General features: G+C 35.5%; 1 protein-coding gene across 1 annotated transcript; it reads right to left on the bottom strand.

Annotated features, from left to right (window-relative positions):
• Positions 1-22,055, bottom strand: LOC124926776 (ferredoxin-dependent glutamate synthase 1, chloroplastic/mitochondrial-like). Its single transcript, XM_047467072.1, has 33 exons — positions 21,652-22,055; positions 20,904-21,216; positions 19,179-19,621; positions 18,961-19,092; positions 18,669-18,767; positions 17,902-17,972; positions 17,471-17,567; positions 16,346-16,438; positions 14,820-14,965; positions 14,197-14,356; positions 13,714-13,824; positions 13,369-13,584; positions 12,799-12,956; positions 12,083-12,212; positions 11,187-11,245; positions 10,973-11,078; positions 10,727-10,823; positions 9,962-10,077; positions 9,664-9,861; positions 9,193-9,303; positions 8,819-9,058; positions 8,611-8,709; positions 3,510-3,605; positions 3,220-3,417; positions 3,059-3,133; positions 2,768-2,896; positions 2,560-2,658; positions 2,229-2,371; positions 2,041-2,134; positions 1,275-1,513; positions 1,112-1,190; positions 912-995; positions 1-512 (listed from the first exon to the last, which is right to left on the bottom strand). Exons 1-33 carry the CDS (start codon positions 21,916-21,918, stop codon positions 351-353), a joined length of 4,860 nt encoding a protein of 1,619 aa, XP_047323028.1. The 5' UTR covers positions 21,919-22,055; the 3' UTR covers positions 1-350.
• Positions 22,056-23,772: the final 1,717 nt, after the last annotated feature.

Here is a 23,772-nt window from a genome sequence, read left to right as displayed (position 1 = left end):
TTTAACAAACAATTTCATGGAATCTTTAATTGAACCAAGAATATGGTGAGTACAGACTTTACTCAACATTTCTTTCCCTAATCACTGTACAAGTTGCTAGATGGCAAAGGAAGCCAACGTCAGATTGACAAAACTTCCCAGACTGTTCTAGCAATGTTCTACAATTTTCCAATATTGGTCAGGACTTTCCTCCTCTTCAGCTTTGGCTAAAACATCAAGAAGATCCCAACATACGACAATAATAACATTCCTTGTTTTCAATATCCCATGATACTACTACGGTCGAAGCAACCACATGAGGACAAGATCTCAAGGAACCCTAAAAGCTTCATATGGTTTGTGCCGCCATTCTAAGCGGATTGAAATGTGACCTTACCAGAAACTGTTTTATCGAACTCTGCACTAGCCTCTGGGGTGTCTTCCTCACTTGGTGGAACCAACTGCCAAAAGAGAGGCAAGTATCTGTCCCATTCCTTCAAGATAGCCGAGCCTTTGGTGCTCCCAGTTTTTTCCTTCAACAAAGAAGAAAATCATTCATTTAGGGCCTTGTTTGATGTGGGTTATTTGAGATTATTTTCAAATAACCCCCTATCCAATCAACAATCTACATACCAATCACATAATTCAAATCATCAACAAAAGATCTTTTGTTTTTTAAAAAAACTATTCATTGTATAAATACACCCTAATGTTTTTTTTATTTAAATAAACTGATTATTCATAATCTACATCAAATAACCCTAGATCAAACAAGGCCTTAGGCATATAGCACAATGGCAACAACATGAAATGTGTCATACTATGATCAGAAATTTGGTGATAAATCAAATGAAGCACCACCAAACAAACAAAACACAAAACGATTGTGCAAGTATGAACTAATGACCATGTGGTTTGTTTGGTGCACTTACAACATGGGCCTCGATGAGGCTCTTTAGCTGCCCCTGACCTGCTGGAGCTACCACTCTCTGGATCTTCACAATCTCCCCATTTACCTGCCAACAATATATCAGTCATTATCAGCCTCTGGAATAATATACATAAAGCAAAATAACTCCTTTTTTGTGTGATGTGAGGAAGAGAGTACTGAAGTGTAATTATATCAGCAGACCTTGGGAACAAATGTATCATCTTCGTCTAGAATGTATGCTAAGCCTCCAGTCATACCAGCAGCTACGTTTCTGCCCACTCTGTGAAATGGAAAAACGAGAAAGAATTGAAGACTTCAGCTTCCGCCAATATTCTGATCAAATTTGACATTAAGTAGAACTCACTTTCCCAACACAACCACACAGCCTCCAGTCATGTACTCGCAGCAATGATCTCCTGTGCCTTCCACAACAGCTTCAGCAAGAGAATTTCTCACAGCAAAACGCTCTCCAGCTTTTCCTCTAACAAAGACTTGACCGCCCGTTGCTCCATATAAGCATGTATTCCCTACTATGGTCGCATCCTCAGGCAAGAAACCCGGATTCTCAGGTGGAACTACCACTAACTCACCTCCAGCCATACCCTGGCAATCAAGCAATGATGTCAAAGAAGAGAAGATCTCGGGTTGTTTTGTTATCAACTTTATATTGTTGATCATGATCCACGATAAATCTACGTTTGTTATGTTTGCAAAAAATTATAATGATCTCGAAAATAATTTGATCATCGTTGAAAAAAACTCTTAATACCAAATTAAGCAAAAAATTACACTATAATTTGGATAATGATCTATAAAATAATTTGTATAGCAAATGAAGAAACATAAATCACACTGTAAAATGGATCATGATCTAGAAAAAATCTTATACCAAACGAAAAGAAAAAATAAATTCATTTTCAGTTTTAGCTTTACCAATTTTCCAATGGAAACGTAATTGTGTTTCTAAATATTCCCTTTGTGCATACTTTTATAGTATGATGCAATTTAAGAAATCACAGAACCTTTTAGGATTGGATCTCTTTCATTATAGATGTCATTTTTTTATGTTCCCATTTATGCGTGACATGGAACAGACTATACCACAGATGATGATTCACTAGATTCATTACCTTTCCCACATAGTCATTAGATTCTCCTATTAGGCGAATATTCATTCCAGGAGTGAGGAAACAAGCAAATGACTGCCCAGCGCTCCCAGTAAATCTGTAGAATGTGCGGGTTGCAATTATACTTCAGAGACTTCATCAAGAAAAAGTCATAAGCTACAGGTATAAATAGAATAAATATGAGAGCATACGTGATGTTCAACTGCCCAGCAAAACCAGTGTCGCCATATTTTTTCGCAATAACACCTGCTATGCGTCCACAAACAGCACGATCCACATTGTATATTCGTGCACTTTTATTAACCACTTTCTCGTTCGCAATTGCTTCTAGTATCTACATGGGAAATTAACTAATATTTAGACAATGAACTTTAAAGCAAGAAAATTTGGTAAAACAGCATTACACACACAAATATACCTAGTCATTTAGAAAAACAAAACAAAATAAAATAAAATAAGTTTACAAGATCCTGTAATATAATTAGTTCAACTTTATTGTTAATGGCCATGAAATAACTTTACCTCTGGATCTGCAAGTATAACATCATCGAGTACAGGACCATTACTGTGGACCTCTTGTTTCCTGATTTCAGTGCTGCTCCATTTTGGAAAACCAACATTCTACAACATAATCAAAGGGAACAAACATTTTGCATGAGTAAAATTTTACGACAATTGTTTTGATAACCAACTGTATATAGATAATACAGCAATGAAATGAAAAACATACTGAGAGTATATAGTTGAGATCAAGATGTTGGGTCTTCACTAGAGATATATCTCTAGGTTTAAGCAGATTTGTTCTTCCAATTACATCATCCAGCTTCTCATATCCCAGTTGTGCCAATATGCCCCTTACCTAATAGTAATCAATCAATCACAAGTAAAGTAAGAAGAGAATGAAGCATAGTTAATGACAAAAGAGACCAAACTTGAAAGCAAACTATTTCAGAATATTCCATGGAACCTCACACACAGATCAAACTAAATAATACTAGGAATTAAATAGGCAACTAAGTACCTCTTCAGCCACATATAAAAAGTAGTTGACAAGGTCGCCGGGGACACCAGGGAAGCGAGCTCGTAATTCTTCTCTCTGCAGTGTATTTCAGTTAATAAGGAAAATTGTCAAGAAAAGAACCCAAATTTTTTAATGAAATGAAATAGTGTTCACTGTCATACCTGACTGGCAACACCAACTGGACAATTATTTGTGTGGCAAATACGAGCCATGACACATCCGGTGGCAATCATTGCAACCGAACCAAACCCATACTCATCAGCACCCATTGCAGCAGCCATCAGGACATCAAACCCACTTTTGAAACCACCGTCTACCCTAAGGAGGACTCTTTCCCTGAGTCCATTTTCAATGAGTGTCTGTGAAAGTCATTTTAAGAGTTGACAAGATCAATTTTTCACGTCAAGAGTCGTCTAGAATATACTGTAATAAGTGGTGGAGGAAAACATACCTGGTGTGTCTCCGTGAGACCAAGTTCCCAGGGACCACCAGCATGCTTTATAGAGCTGATAGGGCTGGCTCCTGTTCCCCCGTCATGTCCGGATATCTGCACAGAAGCTCTCAGAAATGATGGTAAGAAAAACTTATCCAGAAAATGCATCTAGAAGGCTGCTTACTAAAAAATGAGGCAAATGATCAAGAGCATGTTCTTTTTTCATTTTTTCTTTAAATAGTCCGGGTAATGCTCTACCACTGAGTTATATGAGTCTTCTTTCAAGAGCTTGTTTGATGTATATATTTTGTAAATAAACCTAATTTTGGGGAAAATCTTGTTTGATGAAAAATGGATTATTTGGGGTTATAGGACTAAAATATCCTTTGTATTTAATATTTAAAATGTTATAAAAAATAAAGTGTAATTTAGTATATTGGTTGATGATTTGATAGATAAAGTGATTGATGATGGAATAAAGAGTTATTTGGATTAAATCCTGTAGAATTAATAGCAAATCAATCAATAGACTAATTGAGTTGCTAATTGACCGGGAATGGAAGGTTGAGAAAGTCAATAGCAAATCAATCAATTAGATTAATTGATTTGTTAATTGGCCGTTGATTGTCAAATCAACTAAATGATTTTATTGTTTAATTGATTTCCTTTCTTGTAAATGTAATGTTTATTATTTAAACACTAGACCTCCTATGTAATGACAATAGTAATAAAATACTCTACAATTTCCTCTCTCTAAATATTCTACTTGGTATCAGAGCTTGCCTAAGCTCTCTTAAAAGTTTCATTTTTTTTCGATCGGCTATCTCTTATCATGGCTGGCCAAAATTCTTCCTCATCCACCATCCCTTCTGTGGATTATTCTCCTATCTCCGTTTTTAGATTTAACGGCGACAACTACCTCGAATGGGCAAGCTCCGTCAAAATGAACATTCGAGGTAGAGGAAAACTATCATTTCTGACCGGAGCCACCGTCGCTCCCAAATCCGGTGATCCCACCTATGAAGCATGGGACACCAATAACGGCCTTGTCATGTCCGCTCTTCGTCAACTCCTCGTCGCTAATCCCGGGTTGCTGCACTCTGGAAACAACGATAACAGTTCTGCTGCCGCAAATGCATTCTGCAGAATCAACTCTGACTATCCCAAAGTGTATAACGCCCACTTAGGTACCTCTAACTCTAAATATTGGATTGTTGATTCAGGGGCTTCAGAGCATATGACAGGGAACCGATCTCTACTACATGATTTTTATACTCAAAATCATTTGCCCACCGTTCGCGTGGCTAACGGCGCGTCCGCAAGAGTTATAGGAATTGGATCGGCTTTTATAACGCCTACCATTTGTTTAAAAAATGTTCTATATGTTCCAAATCTTGAGTGCAATCTATTGTCAATTAGAAAAATTTGTCATGATTTAAAATGTCTTACTAAATTCTATCCGAATGGCTGTGAATTTCAGGATACGGAATCGGGGAGGACGATTGGCAATGCTAAGTTGTGTTCAGGGCTCTACATTCTGCAACCTAGTCTATCTACGAAAAATGTTTCATGTTATTCAACTTCCCTTTCAAATAAACGTGCCAAGATAATGTTGTAGCATCGTAGACTAGGACATCCTAGTTTTTTATATTTGGCAAAACTTTTTCCAAAATTATTTACTAATGAAGTCGCTAGTTCTTTTCGTTGTGAAAGTTGTCAATTTGCAAAACACACTCGATCTTCTTATCCATACATTGCATACAAACCTTCTAAACCATTTTCATTAATTCACAGCGATGTGTGGGGACCCTCTCGCACTAACTCTTTAAATGGTAAACGATGGTTCGTGACTTTTATCGATGACCACACTCGTCTCACTTGGCTTTTTCTCATGAAGGAAAAATCTGAAGTTTGTCAAATCTTCAAAGACTTCTTCGTCTTAATCCATAATCAATTCAAAGCCACAATCCAAGCTTTCAAAACCGATAACGGACGCGAATTCTTCTCTTCCAATCTCGGCGACTTCTTAAAATCAAAAGGCATCATCCATTTAAGCTCTTGTGTTGATACTCCCCAACAAAATGGAGTCGCCGAAAAAAAAAATCGTCATTTGCTCGAGGTAACTCGATCCCTTCTAGTCGACTCAAATGCTCCCAAAATATATTGGGGCGATGCCATATCCACCGCTGCCTACCTTATCAACCGTATGCCATCACGCATTCTCCAATTCCAAAGTCCAATTGAAACTCTCTTAAAAATCTTTCCCGATTCTAAAATCGCATCCAAAAACACTCCCGCAAAGATTTTTGGATGCACCTCCTTTGTCCACATTCATAACCACAATCGCGACAAACTCGACCCTCGAGCCACGAAATGCATCTTTTTAGGATACTCACCAAATCAGAAAGGGTACAAATGCTATTGTCCTCGCTCCAAAAAGACTTTCTACTCTATGGATGTCTCATTTTTTGAAGATCAACCCTTCTACCACCATGTTGAGGGGGAGAATCTCAACAATCCTCAACATGATGGTCCTTTCGAAGACACTATCACTAATACATTTATACCTACACCCGAAACAATACCTGAAATATCATCTCCAATTGAAGTCACATCCGAACCCTCAACCACTTCTTCGCCAACCTCACATCCACCTCTCGAAGTTGCACCCGAACCCACAACCACTTCTTCACCAACCTCACATCCACCTCTTTCGGAAAAAGAGCTAAAAGTCTACGTTCGACGAAAAACACAACTTGCACCAGTCCATGAATCCTCCTCGGGTCTGAGTCCAACAGAAATTTCAGGTACGACAGTTAATCATGATAATTTTACTATTGACTTACCCATTGCTCTCAGGAAAGGTGTTAGATCATGCACAAATCACCCGATCTCAAAATTTGTTTCATACAAATGTCTATCGGAGCCATATCGGGCCAGCATTGCCGACTACGACAACGTGAAAATACCTACATCCATTCATGAAGCCTTCGAACAACCAGAATGGAAACGTGCCGTTAATGAAGAAATTGATGCACTTATAAAAAATCATACATGGTCCCTCTGTGAACTTCCAAAGGGAAAGAAATCCATCGGATGTAAATGGATTTTCAAGACAAAACATAACTCAGACGGATCGATTGAAAGGTACAAAGCTCGTCTAGTTGCCAAAGTATTTTCCCAATCATATGGGATAGATTATTTCGAAACATTTGCGCCTGTTGCAAAACTCAACACCATTCGAATACTTCTATCCTTAGCGGCTAACAAAGATTGGGAACTACACCAACTCGACGTAAAAAACGCATTCCTAAATGGAGACCTTGAAGAAGAAGTTTACATGAAAGTGTCTCCTGGTATTAGTGCTTCACCTAACGAAGTGTGTCGCCTCCATAAATCTCTATATGGTCTCAAACAATCACCAAGAGCATGGTTCGAAAAATTCTCAATCTCCATCATCGAGAATGGCTTCTCTCAATGTCAAGCCGACCACACTATGTTTGTCAAGATTGCTCCGAATAAAAAGATCACAATCCTCATTGTTTACGTTGATGACATAATAATAACCGGGGACGATGAAAAAGAGATTCAAAATTTGAAAGAGTTCATAGATAGCCGATTTGACACCAAAGATCTCGGACCCCTCAAATTTTTCCTAGGAATGGAACTTGCCCGATCAAAGAAGGGGATCTCCTTAACACAAAGGAAATACACCATAGACCTTTTAATGGAAACCGGTATGCTTGGATGTAAGCCTGCCGACACCCCTATGGACTCGGTCCACAAACTTGGAAATAACAACGACGATACTCCAACCGATAAAGGTAGATACCAGCGACTCGTGGGGCGACTCCTGTACTTATCTCACACTCGTCCCGACATTTGCTTCGCAGTGAGCGTTGTTAGCCAATTCATGAATCGCCCTTCCGAAGATCATATGAACGCAATTTTCAGAATTCTAAGGTACCTAAAAGGTTCTCCAGGAAAAGGACTTCTATTCACACGTAACGACGACAAGTCAATTCGTGTGTTCACCGATGCCGATTGGGCCGGGGACATTAACGACAGAAAATCCACCTCTGGATATTGTTCATTTGTTTGGGGCAACCTCGTCACATGGAGAAGTAAGAAACAATCTGTTGTCGCTCGGAGTAGTGCCGAAGCTGAGTATCGTTCTCTTGCACTCGGAATTTGTGAAGGAATTTGGATACGCCGCATCCTTGAAGAGTTAGGATTGCCTCCAGATGGACCTATTCAAATGATGTGTGACAATCAAGCTGCAATCAGTATTGCAAAAAATCCGGTTCACCATGATAGGACCAAACACATTGAAATTGATCGTCACTTTATTTCAGAAAATGTAAATAAAGGCTCTATTGCACCTCTCTACGTTACATCTCGCAATCAGGTGGCTGACATACTCACCAAAGCTCTTCCCAAACCGAATTTTGAGGAACTATGTGGCAAGTTGGGCACGTTCAATATCTACTACCCAACTTGAGGGGGAGTGTAGAATTAATAGCAAATCAATCAATAGACTAATTGAGTTGCTAATTGACCGGGAATGGAAGGTTGAGAAAGTCAATAGCAAATCAATCAATTAGATTAATTGATTTGTTAATTGGCCGTTGATTGTCAAATCAACTAAATGATTTTATTGTTTAATTGATTTCCTTTCTTGTAAATGTAATGTTTATTATTTAAACACTAGACCTCCTATGTAATGACAATAGTAATAAAATACTCTACAATTTCCTCTCTCTAAATATTCTACTAAATAACCCTTCAACAAACAGGGCCCAAGGTTTAGAATTTCAGACATGACAATTATGATGATGTAGCTCATAGACAATAAATTCAATGTGTCATTCTACTATTCATCAGAGGCATTACCAAATTTCTCCCTCAAATTGAACAATTGGATCATATTTGATTTTGGAATTTCTGGGCTTCGAAAAGGAAAAGGATGCTTGAAAATATATTCTAAAAACATGTAGCCTTGAAATTTAAAGTTTGGTTAGTTTTACATATATGTAGCTGAATACAACTCCACTGATGACTGAATTGTCAAATAACATCAGATGTATGGAAGGATAAAGAAGACGATAATTAAATATACCTGTATGATATCAGCATTTCCCTTTGCGACTCCCGATGCAACAGTCCCAATCCCAGCTTCTGCTACTAGCTTTACAGAAACCTTTGCTTTAGGATTAACCTGCTCTCAAGATTCAAAAGTGAATTACTGTTATACATGTAACAGAAACATAAGCTCTTTCCATTTCGAGTTGTAAGATTAAGTAGTCACAAGATAAATAAATTGACACCTGATGAAGGTCATATATCAACTGGGCAAGATCCTCAATTGAGTAGATATCATGGTGTGGAGGTGGAGATATGAGTGGAACTCCTGGCTTGGAATTTCGTAATCTTGCAATATATGCACTAACTTTTTTTCCCGGGAGTTGCCCCCCTTCCCCGGGCTTTGCTCCTTGAGCAACTTTTATCTCCAACTGATCAGCATTTACCAAAAATGTAGGGGTGACACCAAAACGTCCTGAAGCAACCTGAAAAGCAATGAAAACTGAACCTTAAATATCTTGGTTATCATTTCAATTAGTGTATAAGGCTAATGTTAGATTCACAAACATCAGTGTTCAATACATGTAAAGGTAATTGGAAAAAATAATATATATTTTACCTGCTTAATGGCACTTGTAGCAGTATCCCCATTTTGAAGACCTTTCAGATGAGGTAATGTTGGAGAGTAGCCATCTTCAACATCCGTAAGAGGCTTCCAGCGGATTGGATCCTATAAAAAATCATCTTCATTATTTCAGTTCATGTTTCATGACAAGAATGAATCCAACAAAATAAACAAGAAATTCACGATATTTCCAATTTCCTCCTTCGTCTTCCTTATACTTTTCGTCATTATTACATATCAATTGGGATAGTGGTTGAGACAAAGTAGAGGATACATTCTTGCATATACTATTGTTGAAATATATTATATTATGAGACTATATTAAAATCTTATAATATAATATTAATATGAGAATATAATATTTGATTATTATGTTATGTTAAAGGTACTTTTCTATAAATAAATAACCTCCACTATGTAATCAGGATTCTCAATAATAAAAACTCTTTAGTTTTCTACAATTACCTCACCACCTTCCCCCGAGTTAGATTTTCCACCTAATCTATTCATTGCAATGGCAATGGCTTCATGAGTCTCCCTGGAAATGGCTCCAAGTGACATCCCACCAGTGCAGAATCGTTGAACAATAGATGAGGCAGGTTCAACCTTTCCAACTGGAATTGGGGCCCGCTCACTTTTAAACTCAAGAAGGTCACGTATAACCTGCAAAGAAAATATCAATAATATCATATAAATATTTATTTGGACTCCGGACATGGATATGTCAGTAAATTTAAGACCAGGAAACAGTAAAGAAACATACATTTACAGGCCTATTAGCCAAGTGCTGTTGGTATACCGAATAAGCACTCTCACTCTTTTGCCGAACAGCTTTATGAAGTAGTTTTGACATCTCTGGGTTGTTGCCATGATACTCTCCTTTTAAAGTGATAACATAACATTAGTATACCTTAAGGAAAGAAAAACTAAGCACTGGGTAATTGTTAAAGTTAATGATACTGATAGATAAAATAGAGCTCAAGGATGGGATAACATCATAACAGCTAATATTGTTTCCATAAGATCAAGAGATTTTTTCTCCAATCTTTTGCTTCAATCAAGAAAGCAATGACATGCAAAAGATGGGATTTCTTCGACTTATTAGGAATTTAATTTGTAGCTTTCTTTTCTGTTTTTATTTTTTCCTTTTCTTCGCTCTTTCCCTCATCATTGACTTGTGAACACATTTCGTGTTCATGCCTTATATGATATAAAATTTTGACTTATCCTTAAAATATGGGAACAACTAATATGTAACTAACAGAATGAATTCACAGTTCCAGTATGCAAACTGCAGAAGAGAAGTTGAATTGCAACTCCCATCACTACTATGCAAGATTGGACAAAGGCGTATAAATGTCGTCGAAAAGAGAGATTTTCAGATAAGCAAGAAATTGTGTTTGGACAAAATTTCAATGTAATAAATACAATAATAACATTTTCTAAATAACTTCTCACATATTATCATCTATCAAGAGTGGAGAGAATGAAATAGGGCAACTATCAAAATGAAGGAGAACATTCTTACCTCCTGGTCTAAATTGAATAAAACCAAAATTTTCAAGTCTTTTAGCAGTATCTTCTGAGAAAGCCTTTACCCAGAAAGATAAAGTTTCTCTAGCCAGCTGCAGAAGGCAAAGTCAATAATGAAACGTAAAAGTTAGAGCCACATATATTGAACAAATAGGAACAAAATGATGGGATCTGCTTATTAGAACTGTTAATTAAACAAACATTAAATGCATTCAAGATGTCCCTTGGACAAACATCTTACCTCATCAAGGGTTAGCCCACCAATGCTTGATCTACTCCCACAAAACGCCACATCAACAACATCTTGACCTAAACCATAGATTTCAAATATCTGTGCACCACAGTAACTGAATCCAATACACTTGTCAAATAATTTTCCCACCAAAAGAAAATATTATTAACTAGTTCTCAGGGAAAGGACAGTGAATAGAACTGTGCATATGTAGAACCATTACCTTGATAGCAGGGAGATGCCCATTTTGGAAAGAATTTTCATTAAACCAGATTTAACTGCCTGGAATATCATAAAACAGATAGTTCATCTACCAAAGAAAAGAACCAATAACAGTCTTGTTTATGAAAGCAATTACACACAACAGTAGTAAGGGTCAATAGATAAATGTTGATCAGGTAATGAAAAAATTATACAATTAAAATCAATTAAGTCATTGGCAGTTTCAGGAATAGCCTTCCATCATATGGACTTTGCTTTGATGAATCTTCTATTATTCAACCACTTAACTGTTTGAGCCACAGTAATCCAAATCTATACAAACATGAACATGTAAGACCCTCATACTATATAGGCCAAAGGGAGAAAATAAAATGTCATAATAAATTTAAATTTTGGATTCTGAATCACATAATATTAACTTCGACCAAACTCAAACTATTCTTGAATCATTTGATGATGACAGTAGGCGCAGGTCATTTTCTAACGCGGCGTAAACTGGTTTACCTTGCATGGAAGAGTAAAAATGAAGTAGGTACCATTTTAAAAGTAACAAGACAAGAAAGGGATAAGGTAGACTTGATATTGTGCTAATTTACTTGTTAACCAATAAACACAAAAAATCATGAAACCCAGGTAGTTTTGAAACAAATAACAATGTTTAAGATCAGCTTGTTAACCAGCAACCTATTGTCTTTATTCATCACATTCTTTGTATACCAAAACAGAAAAGAAAAATAAAAGTTTAACACCAAACCAACGCTCATTGCATTTAAGAAAGGTTTATGCAGATCCAGACACTGCAACTAGAAGTTGTAAACCATTCACAAAGAAACAATTCCGAACGCTAAAATCAGCAATAAATGTTAACATGTTGGACACATTCAATTCCTGACTAACCTTGCAGTAATTCTTTTGAGCCTGCTCGATTGTAACAGTTGGCATCTTGCCATTACGCATCAGGTTCACAGTTTTGGTACTCAAACGCCACTGCCGGCTAGTCTCCAATGCCAGGTAGGGGCAGACAGCACTGATAAATTCCAAGGCAGTGATAAAGTGTGTTATTGACTGATGATAGGGTGCACCCCTTCCACATTCTTCTTATAAACAAAGAGAATACTAAATAGTTGTAACAGATTGCATAAAATCTTCTGCTGAGAGCAGGTTGCTAAAAAAAATAGAATCAACAAAAAGTATGCCTCAGACAGAAGGACATATGCCTCCTAAGAAATTATTAATGCCTATGCAACTATATCTTATTTCGTCATTCTTTAGTAACAGCATGCCACTAGTACACTGAATGAGATCTCCAAAGAGCACCTGATCAGAGTCCTTAGGACACAGGGATGTTGCTACAAGAAATTTTCACATATATTGGTATGTCGAGTCTGTATTTTAGGCTCATTAGAGATCCAAGTTCCTCATTTTACAGTATGGACCCGCTACTTAATGCTAACTAGATTTTGTCCACCACTATTGGAACTATGCATTTTCAATATGAGAAAAAAAAGGTATAGGTCCACATCTTGGTCCATGTGAAAAACAACGACAATATATGAAGATCATTACAATGAAAAAAATACTACTTAAGCAGTAACATCGAGAGAGAAAATAACCTTGCACCATAACCAATCAAACAAGCAAACTGATGTGTACTAAAGCACTGAGCGGTATCTGCTACGATGGAAGCCGACATTCGCAGGCCATTTTGAATCAAATGTTGATGAACAGCACCAACAGCTAGAAGTATCGGAATTGCAGGACGTGTTGCCTCCTAAAAAAAGAGGAGAGGAGATCGAAGGTTAGAGTGGAAAGTGTAAGATCAATAATCAAAGACACAACTAAATGGATTGTGCCCAGCAGATAGCAAAAAGGCACCAAAACTATAACCAAAAACAACTACAATATTGAAGCTCATTGGATTTGAGAACGCTGGGTTCCGCAACTCCTTCGGAGTGCGACCAAAAATAACTAGAGAATCCAGCTCCAATGACATCAAACAAATGCAAAAAGAATAAAAGCCTCAGACTTAGAAAATTTAGTATAACAGTATACATTATACCGCAAGTTTTTTTCTCAAGTAAAAAACAATAATCCTGTAAGATTTATTTTATTGCTCAATCTCCAATTGAGTGGTTTAATCTGACCCTGTTTTTATTTATAAGACAATATGGGGGCACACTCACCAAATCATCAGACCTGTCAGAAATTACAAGCAACTGAGAACCATTTCTGACAGCATCATCAGCGGCATCACAGAGCTTATTCAGTGCCTTCTCCAGTGAACCTTCAACCCCATTTCTAATACTGAAGAATGTTTTTAGGACTTGAGGTTTCAGGATAGGATCTTTGAGCAACAAATCTAGTTCACTCTCATTCAGTACAGGACTTGACAAAGTGACCTGGAAAATGAGTTGGCAATGTAAAAAATTAGAGGGACCCTGAGCAATACTAATATGATTGCGCATACTTTATAGGATCTGCTAATAATATTATGGCATGCTAGGGGAAGAGATCAAATCTCAATAAACCTGTGAAGCATTCTCAGGGCCAACTTCCAAAATGTTTCTACGCTTTCCTATATTCACTTCAAGAGACATTACTAGACCTTCTCTAAGAGGATCAATAGCTGGATTTGTAACCTGAAGAAACATGCAAACAAAGTTAGAGGGGAGGAAGACAAAATAAAAACTCATAGTGAGAAACAATAGAAGAAGAATTAGTCCAATAGCCACTTGAGGATAGCTACCCTTCAAGAGTATAATAACAACGATCCAAGGAAATTTCTTTTCAGACAGTCAACTAGAGTAGATATGATTAATATGAAAATCCACTACCCAATAAGTCCGAAGAAAAAAATCATTCCAATTTGTACATTTTCCTTAAATGTTGATTAACAAAATTCAAGATAATAACATTATATTCATGAACCATTTCAAGATAAACTGGATAAGAAATAACCGTGAGTAATAAAGCATGTGTGATTAAGTTCAATTTTAGAAATTGCAAGCAACCTGAGCAAATCGCTGCTTGAAATAGTCATAAAGCATGTGAGGTCTCTGAGACAACACTGCTAACGGAATGTCATCTCCCATGCAAAATGTAGGTTCCTTTCCCTGAGAAGCCATAGATTCAATAACCATTTGGACATCCTCACTGGAGTAGCCATATGCCCTGTCCATAGTTGAAAAGAAGTTAATTTTTTTCCAGTTGGAAAAGTATTAACTGATTGGAGCCCCTTCATAAGTGAAAATAAGAATTTAGAATGAAAACAAATAGCTGTACAAGAAGTTCTGAATTATCTAACAGGAATAGCCAATGGAAGCACTTGCAGAGCTATTACTCTTTCTTCTTCTTAGATGAGTTCGAGGATAGAAGAATAGGCTGATGTAGCAACCGAACTTACTGTAACTGAATAAATTACATTAAAGGTTTTTCTGTTTTGGTAAATACCTTACCCATCACCACCACATAACTTTAGTTAAGGGTACTTTATGCAATATGTTGTAGCTGTGAAAAATAAAAGTTCCAAGTATTTTGGTAATATTATAATTTTAGTGATTTTTATTTAGATGGATATAATCCCTTAATATATTTTTTTAAATCACTTTTGAATAAAGGGAGAAAACGCACTTACTGTTGCCTTCTCAATATTGCTTCATTGTCCAGAACTGTTGCGGAGAGGAACTTCCCTGGTTTAAGTGACCGCATGTTCTCTTCTAGCCATTTCCCATACGGATTTGACAAAGCAACCTTCTTCTTAACGTCTGTATTCTCATAAACCTGTATTTAGTGTGTACACGTACATCACATATTGTTAGTTTTTTAGAGGGATTTAATGTGTACACATACGTTTGATGAGGGATTAAAAACCTCTTTTTACTTGTTGTATAATATATGAAGAGGGTACATTTATAAACTAAAATTGGTGGTTAGTTATCACTGCTATCTTCGTAGTTACGACTATTGCATATAGGATCTCACTAACACACTAACTACTGGTTTGACTATTTCCACACTCCCCCTCAAACTAGTAAATTTCAGCCTAAACGAGAAGCCACATAAGATCTTGATACAACTAAAACATAATGGCTTTGAGGATCATCGCCGAAAACTAGTGTCGATGTCGAGATTCTCGTAAAGTGGCATCGTGGAAGGTCTTTTGAGTGACGTCCACTTGATTGTCATAGTGGGTGATGAAGTTGCAAATGGACGACCCTTGAGTTTTTGCGATAGTGAAGCCATAAACTTTCCATTGTTTGATGATAATTCGGCCACCAAATAAGACTAAAAAAATATGATTGGCCTTTAAACGAATCATGTACATGGACTGTGTCCGGGGGAACTGGGATATTTTTTTTTTTTTTTTAATAACTGAAATATAAAATACCTCTAAAAACAGACAAGTCCTATGATGCAAAATCTGGATAAACTGTTTTGTTACTAAGGATAGTGTTAATAATGTCCATCCTATGATGCAAAATCTGGATATTACATTAGAGCTGACAAGATTGCCAAAATAAACCATCCTCAACTCACGGCTTCAAAATAATGTGTATAAGTGGGTTCAAGGCGTAAGTGGCTCTTCTGATGCTTGTTAAACCACTTATTATTTAACCTTCTGGTGCTTTTTTCCTCTTTTCGTTAGTGTTTTAATCGCATATTGGTACAGGGTTAGTCTCCCCCTCCATTATTGTTTTACCAGGGTCAAATTACTCTCATTCTAACAGGCTTTGAAGTTTTGGAAGAACTTGGGTCTCTTTGAACAGATAAAGGCCCTTTCTTTTGGGGGTTTTGGTTGCATTTGCAAACTATTTCTGGGTTTTTCGAAAATAAGTTCATGCACACAAGTACTCTGTACTCATGGCACCCAACGGTCTTTAATTTTTGTCCTTCATGCCACCAAAAACTCTGGAATTCCTATAGCCATGACCATCAAATCACATATTTGAAGTTTTGAAACAAAACATGCTGATACACATTCCTCCAAGTCTTGATTAGGTCAGACATTTTCTCTTTTAATGTTTATCATAGTCTTCATTTTCTCTTTTGTATGAGTATGTTGTTATTGACATATGTTTTCCATTTTACTGCAACTAACCTGGAGAGAATTTTATATAACTTAAAACTGTTGCGGCCAAAAAAACAAACTAATGAACAAACCTGACCACTTAGCAGATCCACCGCTATCATCATTCCTGGACCAAGACGGCCTTTCATTATCACCTTTGACTCATCCATTGGCAAAACACCAACCTGAATTTATTACACAACATATATCAGTACTCCAAGATTATAACAAATCATATTTAACAATCTCAAAAGCATGTCTGGAATGAACACATGAAACATGAATAAACTAGATAGAGCAAGTACTTTTTTTGTAAATTATCCGGGTGTGAAGACTCGAACACATGACCATAAGTACTAGATAGAGCAAGTACTATAATAGCATGTACACCTATTGGTCTACTTCTATTAGTTAGTGACTTTATTGAGAGATCAAGGTTCAAATCTTATCATTGTCAACAAGAATATACAAGAATCAATCTAGATAAAACAATGTTCAGGCACCATGCATTGCTTTCAATATGCAAAAAAATCATGAAACATCCTCAAATTGAGCATCTTATTATTATTTCCATGGAATTGAGTGACTATTTTGAAATTAGGTGCCAAAAACAATTTATTCTACTCCTTAGAGATGTGGGTACAACTGGGCTTCCTCAACCCCAAAAACTATCTCATAAGGTGAGGGTAAAAAAATACGGATACTCTTTAGGATCCTTTTTTTCGAGAAAATGATAGCCTTTTATTAAGTAATGAAAAGAAACAAATTTTATGAGCACATGAAAATTAATTTTTAAAAAGATTCAGCTTTTTTATATTAAAAAGAAGAAAACGCAAGGTGCGTTCATGGGTTGCAAATATTGGAACCATTACTATATGAATTAACACTCAGTTTTAACATCACCCTCATAAGACTGGGCATGGCTTGGCTCATTATGAACCTGTTCCATTGAACTAATGGACAAAGATGTCAAAGATTAAGTTCTAATACCATGAAGTTTAGTAATTAAGAAATGCTTGTTCTCATTATATTAACCAATTGTGGTTTCAAAGTTATATCTAACTCCCAGAACCAATGATTACGCAAGAACTAGCACAAATGATTAATGTCAGGTTTCATGGCATTCCACCTTCTCAGCTAATCCCAGGACCATTTATAATCATATGACAGTTAAACAATTTCACAAAATAAATGTTGATAAAGGAGATGAAACTTACCTCAGAAGCAACATAAACAATATTATCGCTAGTTCGCCAATATCTAGCAGGGCGAAGTCCATTCCGATCTAGACATGCCCCAACAGTTTTACCATCACTGTAACAAGGCAATGGATAAATGTGAGTGTTGTTTAAGTATTGTCTGTATATAATTAAAAATTATAGCCAGTTCAGCATGGCCTCATGGATGAGTTGTTTAATGATTTAGGTCACGCGTTCAAAACTTACTTGAACTCTATACATACAACCTTAAACAATTCACACAAACGCAAAATATTAACATGAATTGGAAATTTTAAATAACCTTTAGAAGGTAACAGTGATGCCAAGGGAGAAGGATGACACAAATATGAACAATTTGTGGGCAAAAAACTTGCCAAAACTTACACTTAATAAAAGTAACTGATATTAATTGGAATTAGAACCCATACCTGAATAAAAGTAATGCAGGACCATCCCATGCTTCCATCTGACCCTTGTAATAGTCATAAAAATCAACAACCTGAGAGAGACATTGAGGATTGATCATGAGTATTAAATCAAGGTAGTTGATAAGATAATAATTAATATTGGAGAATGGTAAAAACAAAGTCGAGATATCACTTCAGATATAGAAGAAAATACCTTCTGCGCTCAACATTTAGTACAAGATCTGGAGTTTATCAATTTGTACAGTGTAAATCAACATAATTCTAATTTTCGGACAAGAACACTTTTAAGTACAACACAAAAACATTATACTGGGATATATCCCATTGGAAGGGTAAATGTGGAAATCACAGCACATTCACTTCTAGGGCAATTTTATCTTTAAATAATTTAAATAGGGAGCGAAAAAATGGATGACAGCTTCGAGATTATTTAGTAGTTTGTGACCAATAATCAAACAAATACGAAAATGGTCCTTGTCTCCTTGAAATATTGGTTAGGTAAATAGCTGCCAAAAGAGATTGCACAGAACAAACAGTCCAATAAATAGATTGTGCATAAAACTAGACCCGGTATATGTCCTTGATAAAACTAATGAAAGATGATTTTCCTCTGTCACAGAAAGCCCAGCTTAAAACTGATGATGCGGGAGGCAAGAAATAACAGAAGACAGTCATGTATCACGGCAAAAGATGAACTCAAAAACAATGTGTAATTGCATTTACTTTTAGGATTGCAACCATAACATGTGCTTCAAGAAAGTTGTTACCTCGGGATACTTTATGGCCAAAGTTGGGTGATTCTTGTAACCCTCTGGTACAAGAATCATCAATGCTTCCTCTGGGTTACGGCCACTTCTTATTAATAACTGAACACAAAAAAAAAACATGAATGAGGCAATAAAAAATGCATTTCATAAATTGAGGGAGTATGTACAGATTGTTGAAACATGTATATAATTTAAGTCATTTTCATATAAAATGCTTGGAAAAATTTAGTCCATTTCTTCAAAAGCAGAACATTTCAAAGAAATATATGCAATAATAAGTTGTAAACAGTACCTCAGCTGCACTGTCAAGGTTTGCAGAGTCTGATGCTTTGGAGTTTCCAAAAGGACGGATTTCACTTTCACGGCCATGCCAAACAGGAGATTCTAGTGAGGCCTCTCGAGATTGCATCCAGTTCAAGTTCCCCTATTATTTGATTGACATGACTACAACTATTTACAATCAAAATGATCAAGGTGCCTCAGGTCAGATAAAATGTGTAAGAAGCTGACCTGTATAGTATTGATCTCCCCATTGTGGCCAAGAAACCTCATCGGTTGAGCAAGAGGCCACCTGGGACTAGTATTGGTGCTATACCTCCGATGGTAAATAGCAAAAGGAGATGTATAAAGGTTACTTTGTAGATCAGTGTAAAATTTCCCGAGAACTTCTGATCGAAGCATTCCCTTATAGACGATGGTCTGATTTGACAAAGAACAAAAATAGACCTCATTTCCCCAAGCTTCAGAAGTGGCTGCTCTTTCAATTAACTTTCTGCATATGTACAATTCCCTTTCAATGTCATCAACACTTTCTTCCTTGACAACTTTAACAAAAACCTGCTGTATGTTTGGCATTGTTTCTCTTGCATAATAACCAACTATAGAAGCATCTACAGGAACTGGCCTCCATCCAAGCACTTCAAGACCCTCTTGAGAAAATATATTGATAATAACTGCAAGAGTTGTGTATCATTCAGATTTAGGACCAACAAATAACTTAAACAACATTAACAGCCTAGTAAATAGACTACCAAACCAAAAGTCACAAAGAATAATGCATCATCCTTTCATAGTTCTAATTAAACAGAGCCATGGAAGATAATTCGCCAGGAGAAATCATAAACTCTTACAGAAGGTTGAGTGGTGGCCCAATTAATTAACTCAAAAATCATTAGGTTCAGGGATATGAAAATATGTAGGGTACAAAAGGTGTGTTTGATAAAACTGAAAATTAAGTGTTGAATATTGAATTTTAAGTGCCGAATTAGTTAAGCGTATGAAAAATAAATGTTGAATAAACCAACTGAAAATATCCAATTTTAAGTATTTGATATGTAGATTGACTTCATAAATGTGAAATTAATGTTGAGAAAGTACTTAAAAGTCTTTTTACCCCTTATAGTGACGTAATTTGATTCATTTTTATGGGTCAAAGTGGTATTTTACATCTTACCATATTACCGAGTTAGCTTACCGAATTAAATCGGGTATTCTATCTTAATTTGAGTTGAATCTAAATAATAATGTTATCAAATAAGCAATTAAATTTTTAATTAAATGATAGTTTTATTATCGAACATTGCCTAAGACTAATGCCACGGTACCTAAATTCAGCAATCTGTTGTCGAAACATTTTAAAATCCTGAGATTATCAAACAGAATAAATTATTTATCAGTATCACAAACTGAGTATTTCAGCAGGCCGCTAGCAATACCTAACTTTAAGGATAGGAAAGTTCACAAAGTAAAAGCATAATCCAACAAAAACTACAAAAGAACCCGTATCATTGTCTCTTTACACCTTGGTTATTTGATATGGAAAAATAGACTAGTGTAGCATGTAAATCTAGATGGATTCGCACACGCCATGCCCCATTTGGTAACATCTGGATCCGAAATGTGTGTGGATGAAACTTAGTAAGAGACAAATTAAAAAAAAGTATTGGTTGTTTCTTATTTGAATCAACATACATAAACAAAATTATAAGTGTTTCCAAATGGGCCCGTGTTATCTTGGTGTATCAAAATTAAATTACCCAGTCAACCACATAACTAGTCAAATGTTCTTGTATTTGTTTATCAAAATAAATTGGTGATTCGGAATCAGTAAAACTGTTGTTTCCACGTAATTCTGATAAGTTACCACTAAGTTGCCTCTAGATTATAAAATTTTGCATCTTAAATCAAAAATTAGTTTTAAAATTTTCATAACACATAACTGTTCAAAATGCCTACCTGATTTAGCTTCCTTCAATAGGTTCTCATCATTTGGAAGGAAAACCATTCCCACACCAGTGTGTACTTTATCAAAGGAAGCGAGCCCTTGCTTATCTGCCCAATTGTTGAAGAGATCCCAAGGGATTGATGTCATGACTCCTGAACCATCACCAGAATCATTATCTGCTCCACAACCTCCACGATGTTCCATGCAACCGAGAGCAGTAAGAGCATCTTTAACAATTTCATGTGATGGTTTATTTTCCAAATGGGCTATAAAACCAACTCCACAAGCTCCCCTTTCAGCTAGTATATCATCAATATGTGCAACCTGGGAAGTTAAGGAACATCGGAACATGCAAGATGGTCAGCTTCAAACAGTTCAAGCTCATGAGAAATTCCTACAGTGAAATGAGTTGGCCTATGCCAATTATATGCCATGCAAGCTGATAACTTCCCAAAAAAAACACCCAATTGAAGACACTAGTATGGATATCCAAAATAAAACCCTAAAAAATACTCCAATTTCGTCTTTAGTTTTAAACAAATTCAACTCTGTTTAAAACTGCAATCATAATAGAAGCACCATGACACTTCCATCAAGACTGCATATACTTTTCTTTTATTATGAATATTTTACAAGAAAATGATTAATCTAATACCAGTGAACTAAAAAGTAAAAACCCAGCTACAAAATAGAGAATAACCGATTCATGATATAAAGTTGGTCTCAGTTGAATCGGAGAAATTGAAAACCAAACCACACCTTACGCACTGAATCAGCTTTTTGTACAGAGGCATTTCCTACGCGTTTCAAATCTAGAATAGACCTAACAGAAGACCAGTTCCTGGAAGAATAGCTTCCGATACGTCGACACGACGAAGCTCCGATCCTCCGGCGAGTCCACTTGGACTTACAGCAAAGACCCACGAAATCTCCGAATAAAACACCCTGTTTAGACGCGAGAACAGAGGTGGGATTCGTTGACTTTCCATTAGAATAGAGAAGTTGAGGAAGTGACTGAACAGACATGGTTTGATCAGTAACACCAAATTCGATCAAATTAAAGGTCTTTTCAAGAATCCCTCCTCCCCGTACATAAAATATATGAATATCTTTGCTCGGCTTGAGAGATGAGAGTGGTGAGGATCGTGTGGAGAATAAGGAAAGAAATGGGATTTGAGGATAAACAAAAATATATGAAGGAGAAAGACCTCAATAACCACCCGCCCTCGTCTGTCTGTCTGATGTCTACTTCTTCGCCGATGATTCGAGCAAAGAGTAACTTATTCTCTGTCTCGCAGTATACTCACTTTACTCTACATCCCCCCATATTCACCGTTCGATTGCAAGTCAACGCATGATTTAGATCGCAACAATCCATCATGATCATGATGATAATGATGAACAACAATTTCAGACCGTTCGATTACTCACTATTAATTAATTCTATTTTACTAACTCAATTTTTTATTTAACTTGTTAATCTCAACTCTCAAGGATAAAATATTATTAATAATGAGTTTAAGTGAACGTCATTAATAAAGGATCTTATTTAATTATATTATAATAATAGTTGAAACTTCAAACTGAAAGTTTGAGATATTTTAACAACAAAAAAAGAGATATTTTAGGTATTTTCTTACAATATCACAATTATTATTTATTAATCTGTTTCTTATAAGAGATTTTATAAATATTATGTTATAAAAATAATTATTTACTTCATTTTAATGTAAATTAATTTAAAATTATTATTTTATAGATGTTTTTGTTTTTCGAATATAATGATCTAATAAAAATAAATAAAATAGATACTCAAGATCTTCGTCAGCCGTGAGGTCAGAATATAATAAAAAAATATTTACTCTTCTTAAAATATTCCTACTTTTTTAATCAATTCTATTAAATAATTCTTTTAAAATGATTACTAGACAAACAAGACTCAAGCTTTAAGTAGTTTTTTTATCTTTTTTAGGAGGATTGTTCTTAAATTTATTTGTCACTCAATATTTATTACTCTACCAAATTTTCCTGAAATTAAAAAATATATATATTAAAAGATATTTGAAAAAAAAATAAAGATCCTTCCATCCATGTGAATAGGACAAAAATATGGGTATAAAAATAAACAGCTTCCGTCTTTTGAACACTTGGAGAGTCAAGAGTCAACAACAACACTAATAATAATAATAATAATAATAATATTAATAATAAGGCACAACCACAGGTCTACTATCCATATAACAAATTATCTATGGCACATATTAAACTTTATTTAGATTATGTTTTATTATTTCTATCACAAATAAGGTAACATGTTAGATGTTAAATTAACCTTACATGTCAAAAAGTATAAAATATGTTTTCCAAAAATAAATTTATTTTATACCTCATGAGCTGCAACTGTTACAAATTTTAGCTAAAACATTTTCTTTAACAAACTGTATATATGATACTTGTCAAATTATGAGAGTTTTATTTTAATGAAATAATCACCTCCAACTTAAATAAACTTAGATGTGGAACATATAATTTATGTTTTTTAGCATATATAGATCAATTATGTGTGCCTAAATTTAACTTCAAGAGTCAAGGTTATGATAAGAGTTTGTCTTAATTTGACAATGAGATATAATTTGATATTAGTTAAAAAAAAAATACTTAATTAATTAAAATATCATATATTTTACAAAGGAAGATCCGTTTATGCCCCCTTTAAATTATTATTAATTATTTTAGTTATAGATAAAAATACTTATTTTATATTTTTACTAAAACAAATTATTACCTTATCAAAATTATTACTCTTTATTAATTTTTTTTCTAACTATGTTTTTAAATAAGCTCATACCAAACAATTTCAAACCATGCACCCAGCATGCC

Source organism: Impatiens glandulifera, chromosome 2 (assembly GCF_907164915.1).
Source record: "Impatiens glandulifera chromosome 2, dImpGla2.1, whole genome shotgun sequence".
Classification (NCBI taxonomy): Eukaryota; Viridiplantae; Streptophyta; class Magnoliopsida; order Ericales; family Balsaminaceae; genus Impatiens; species Impatiens glandulifera.
Note: the sequence above shows the minus strand (reverse complement) of the source record. Positions and strands in the feature narration are given on the sequence as shown.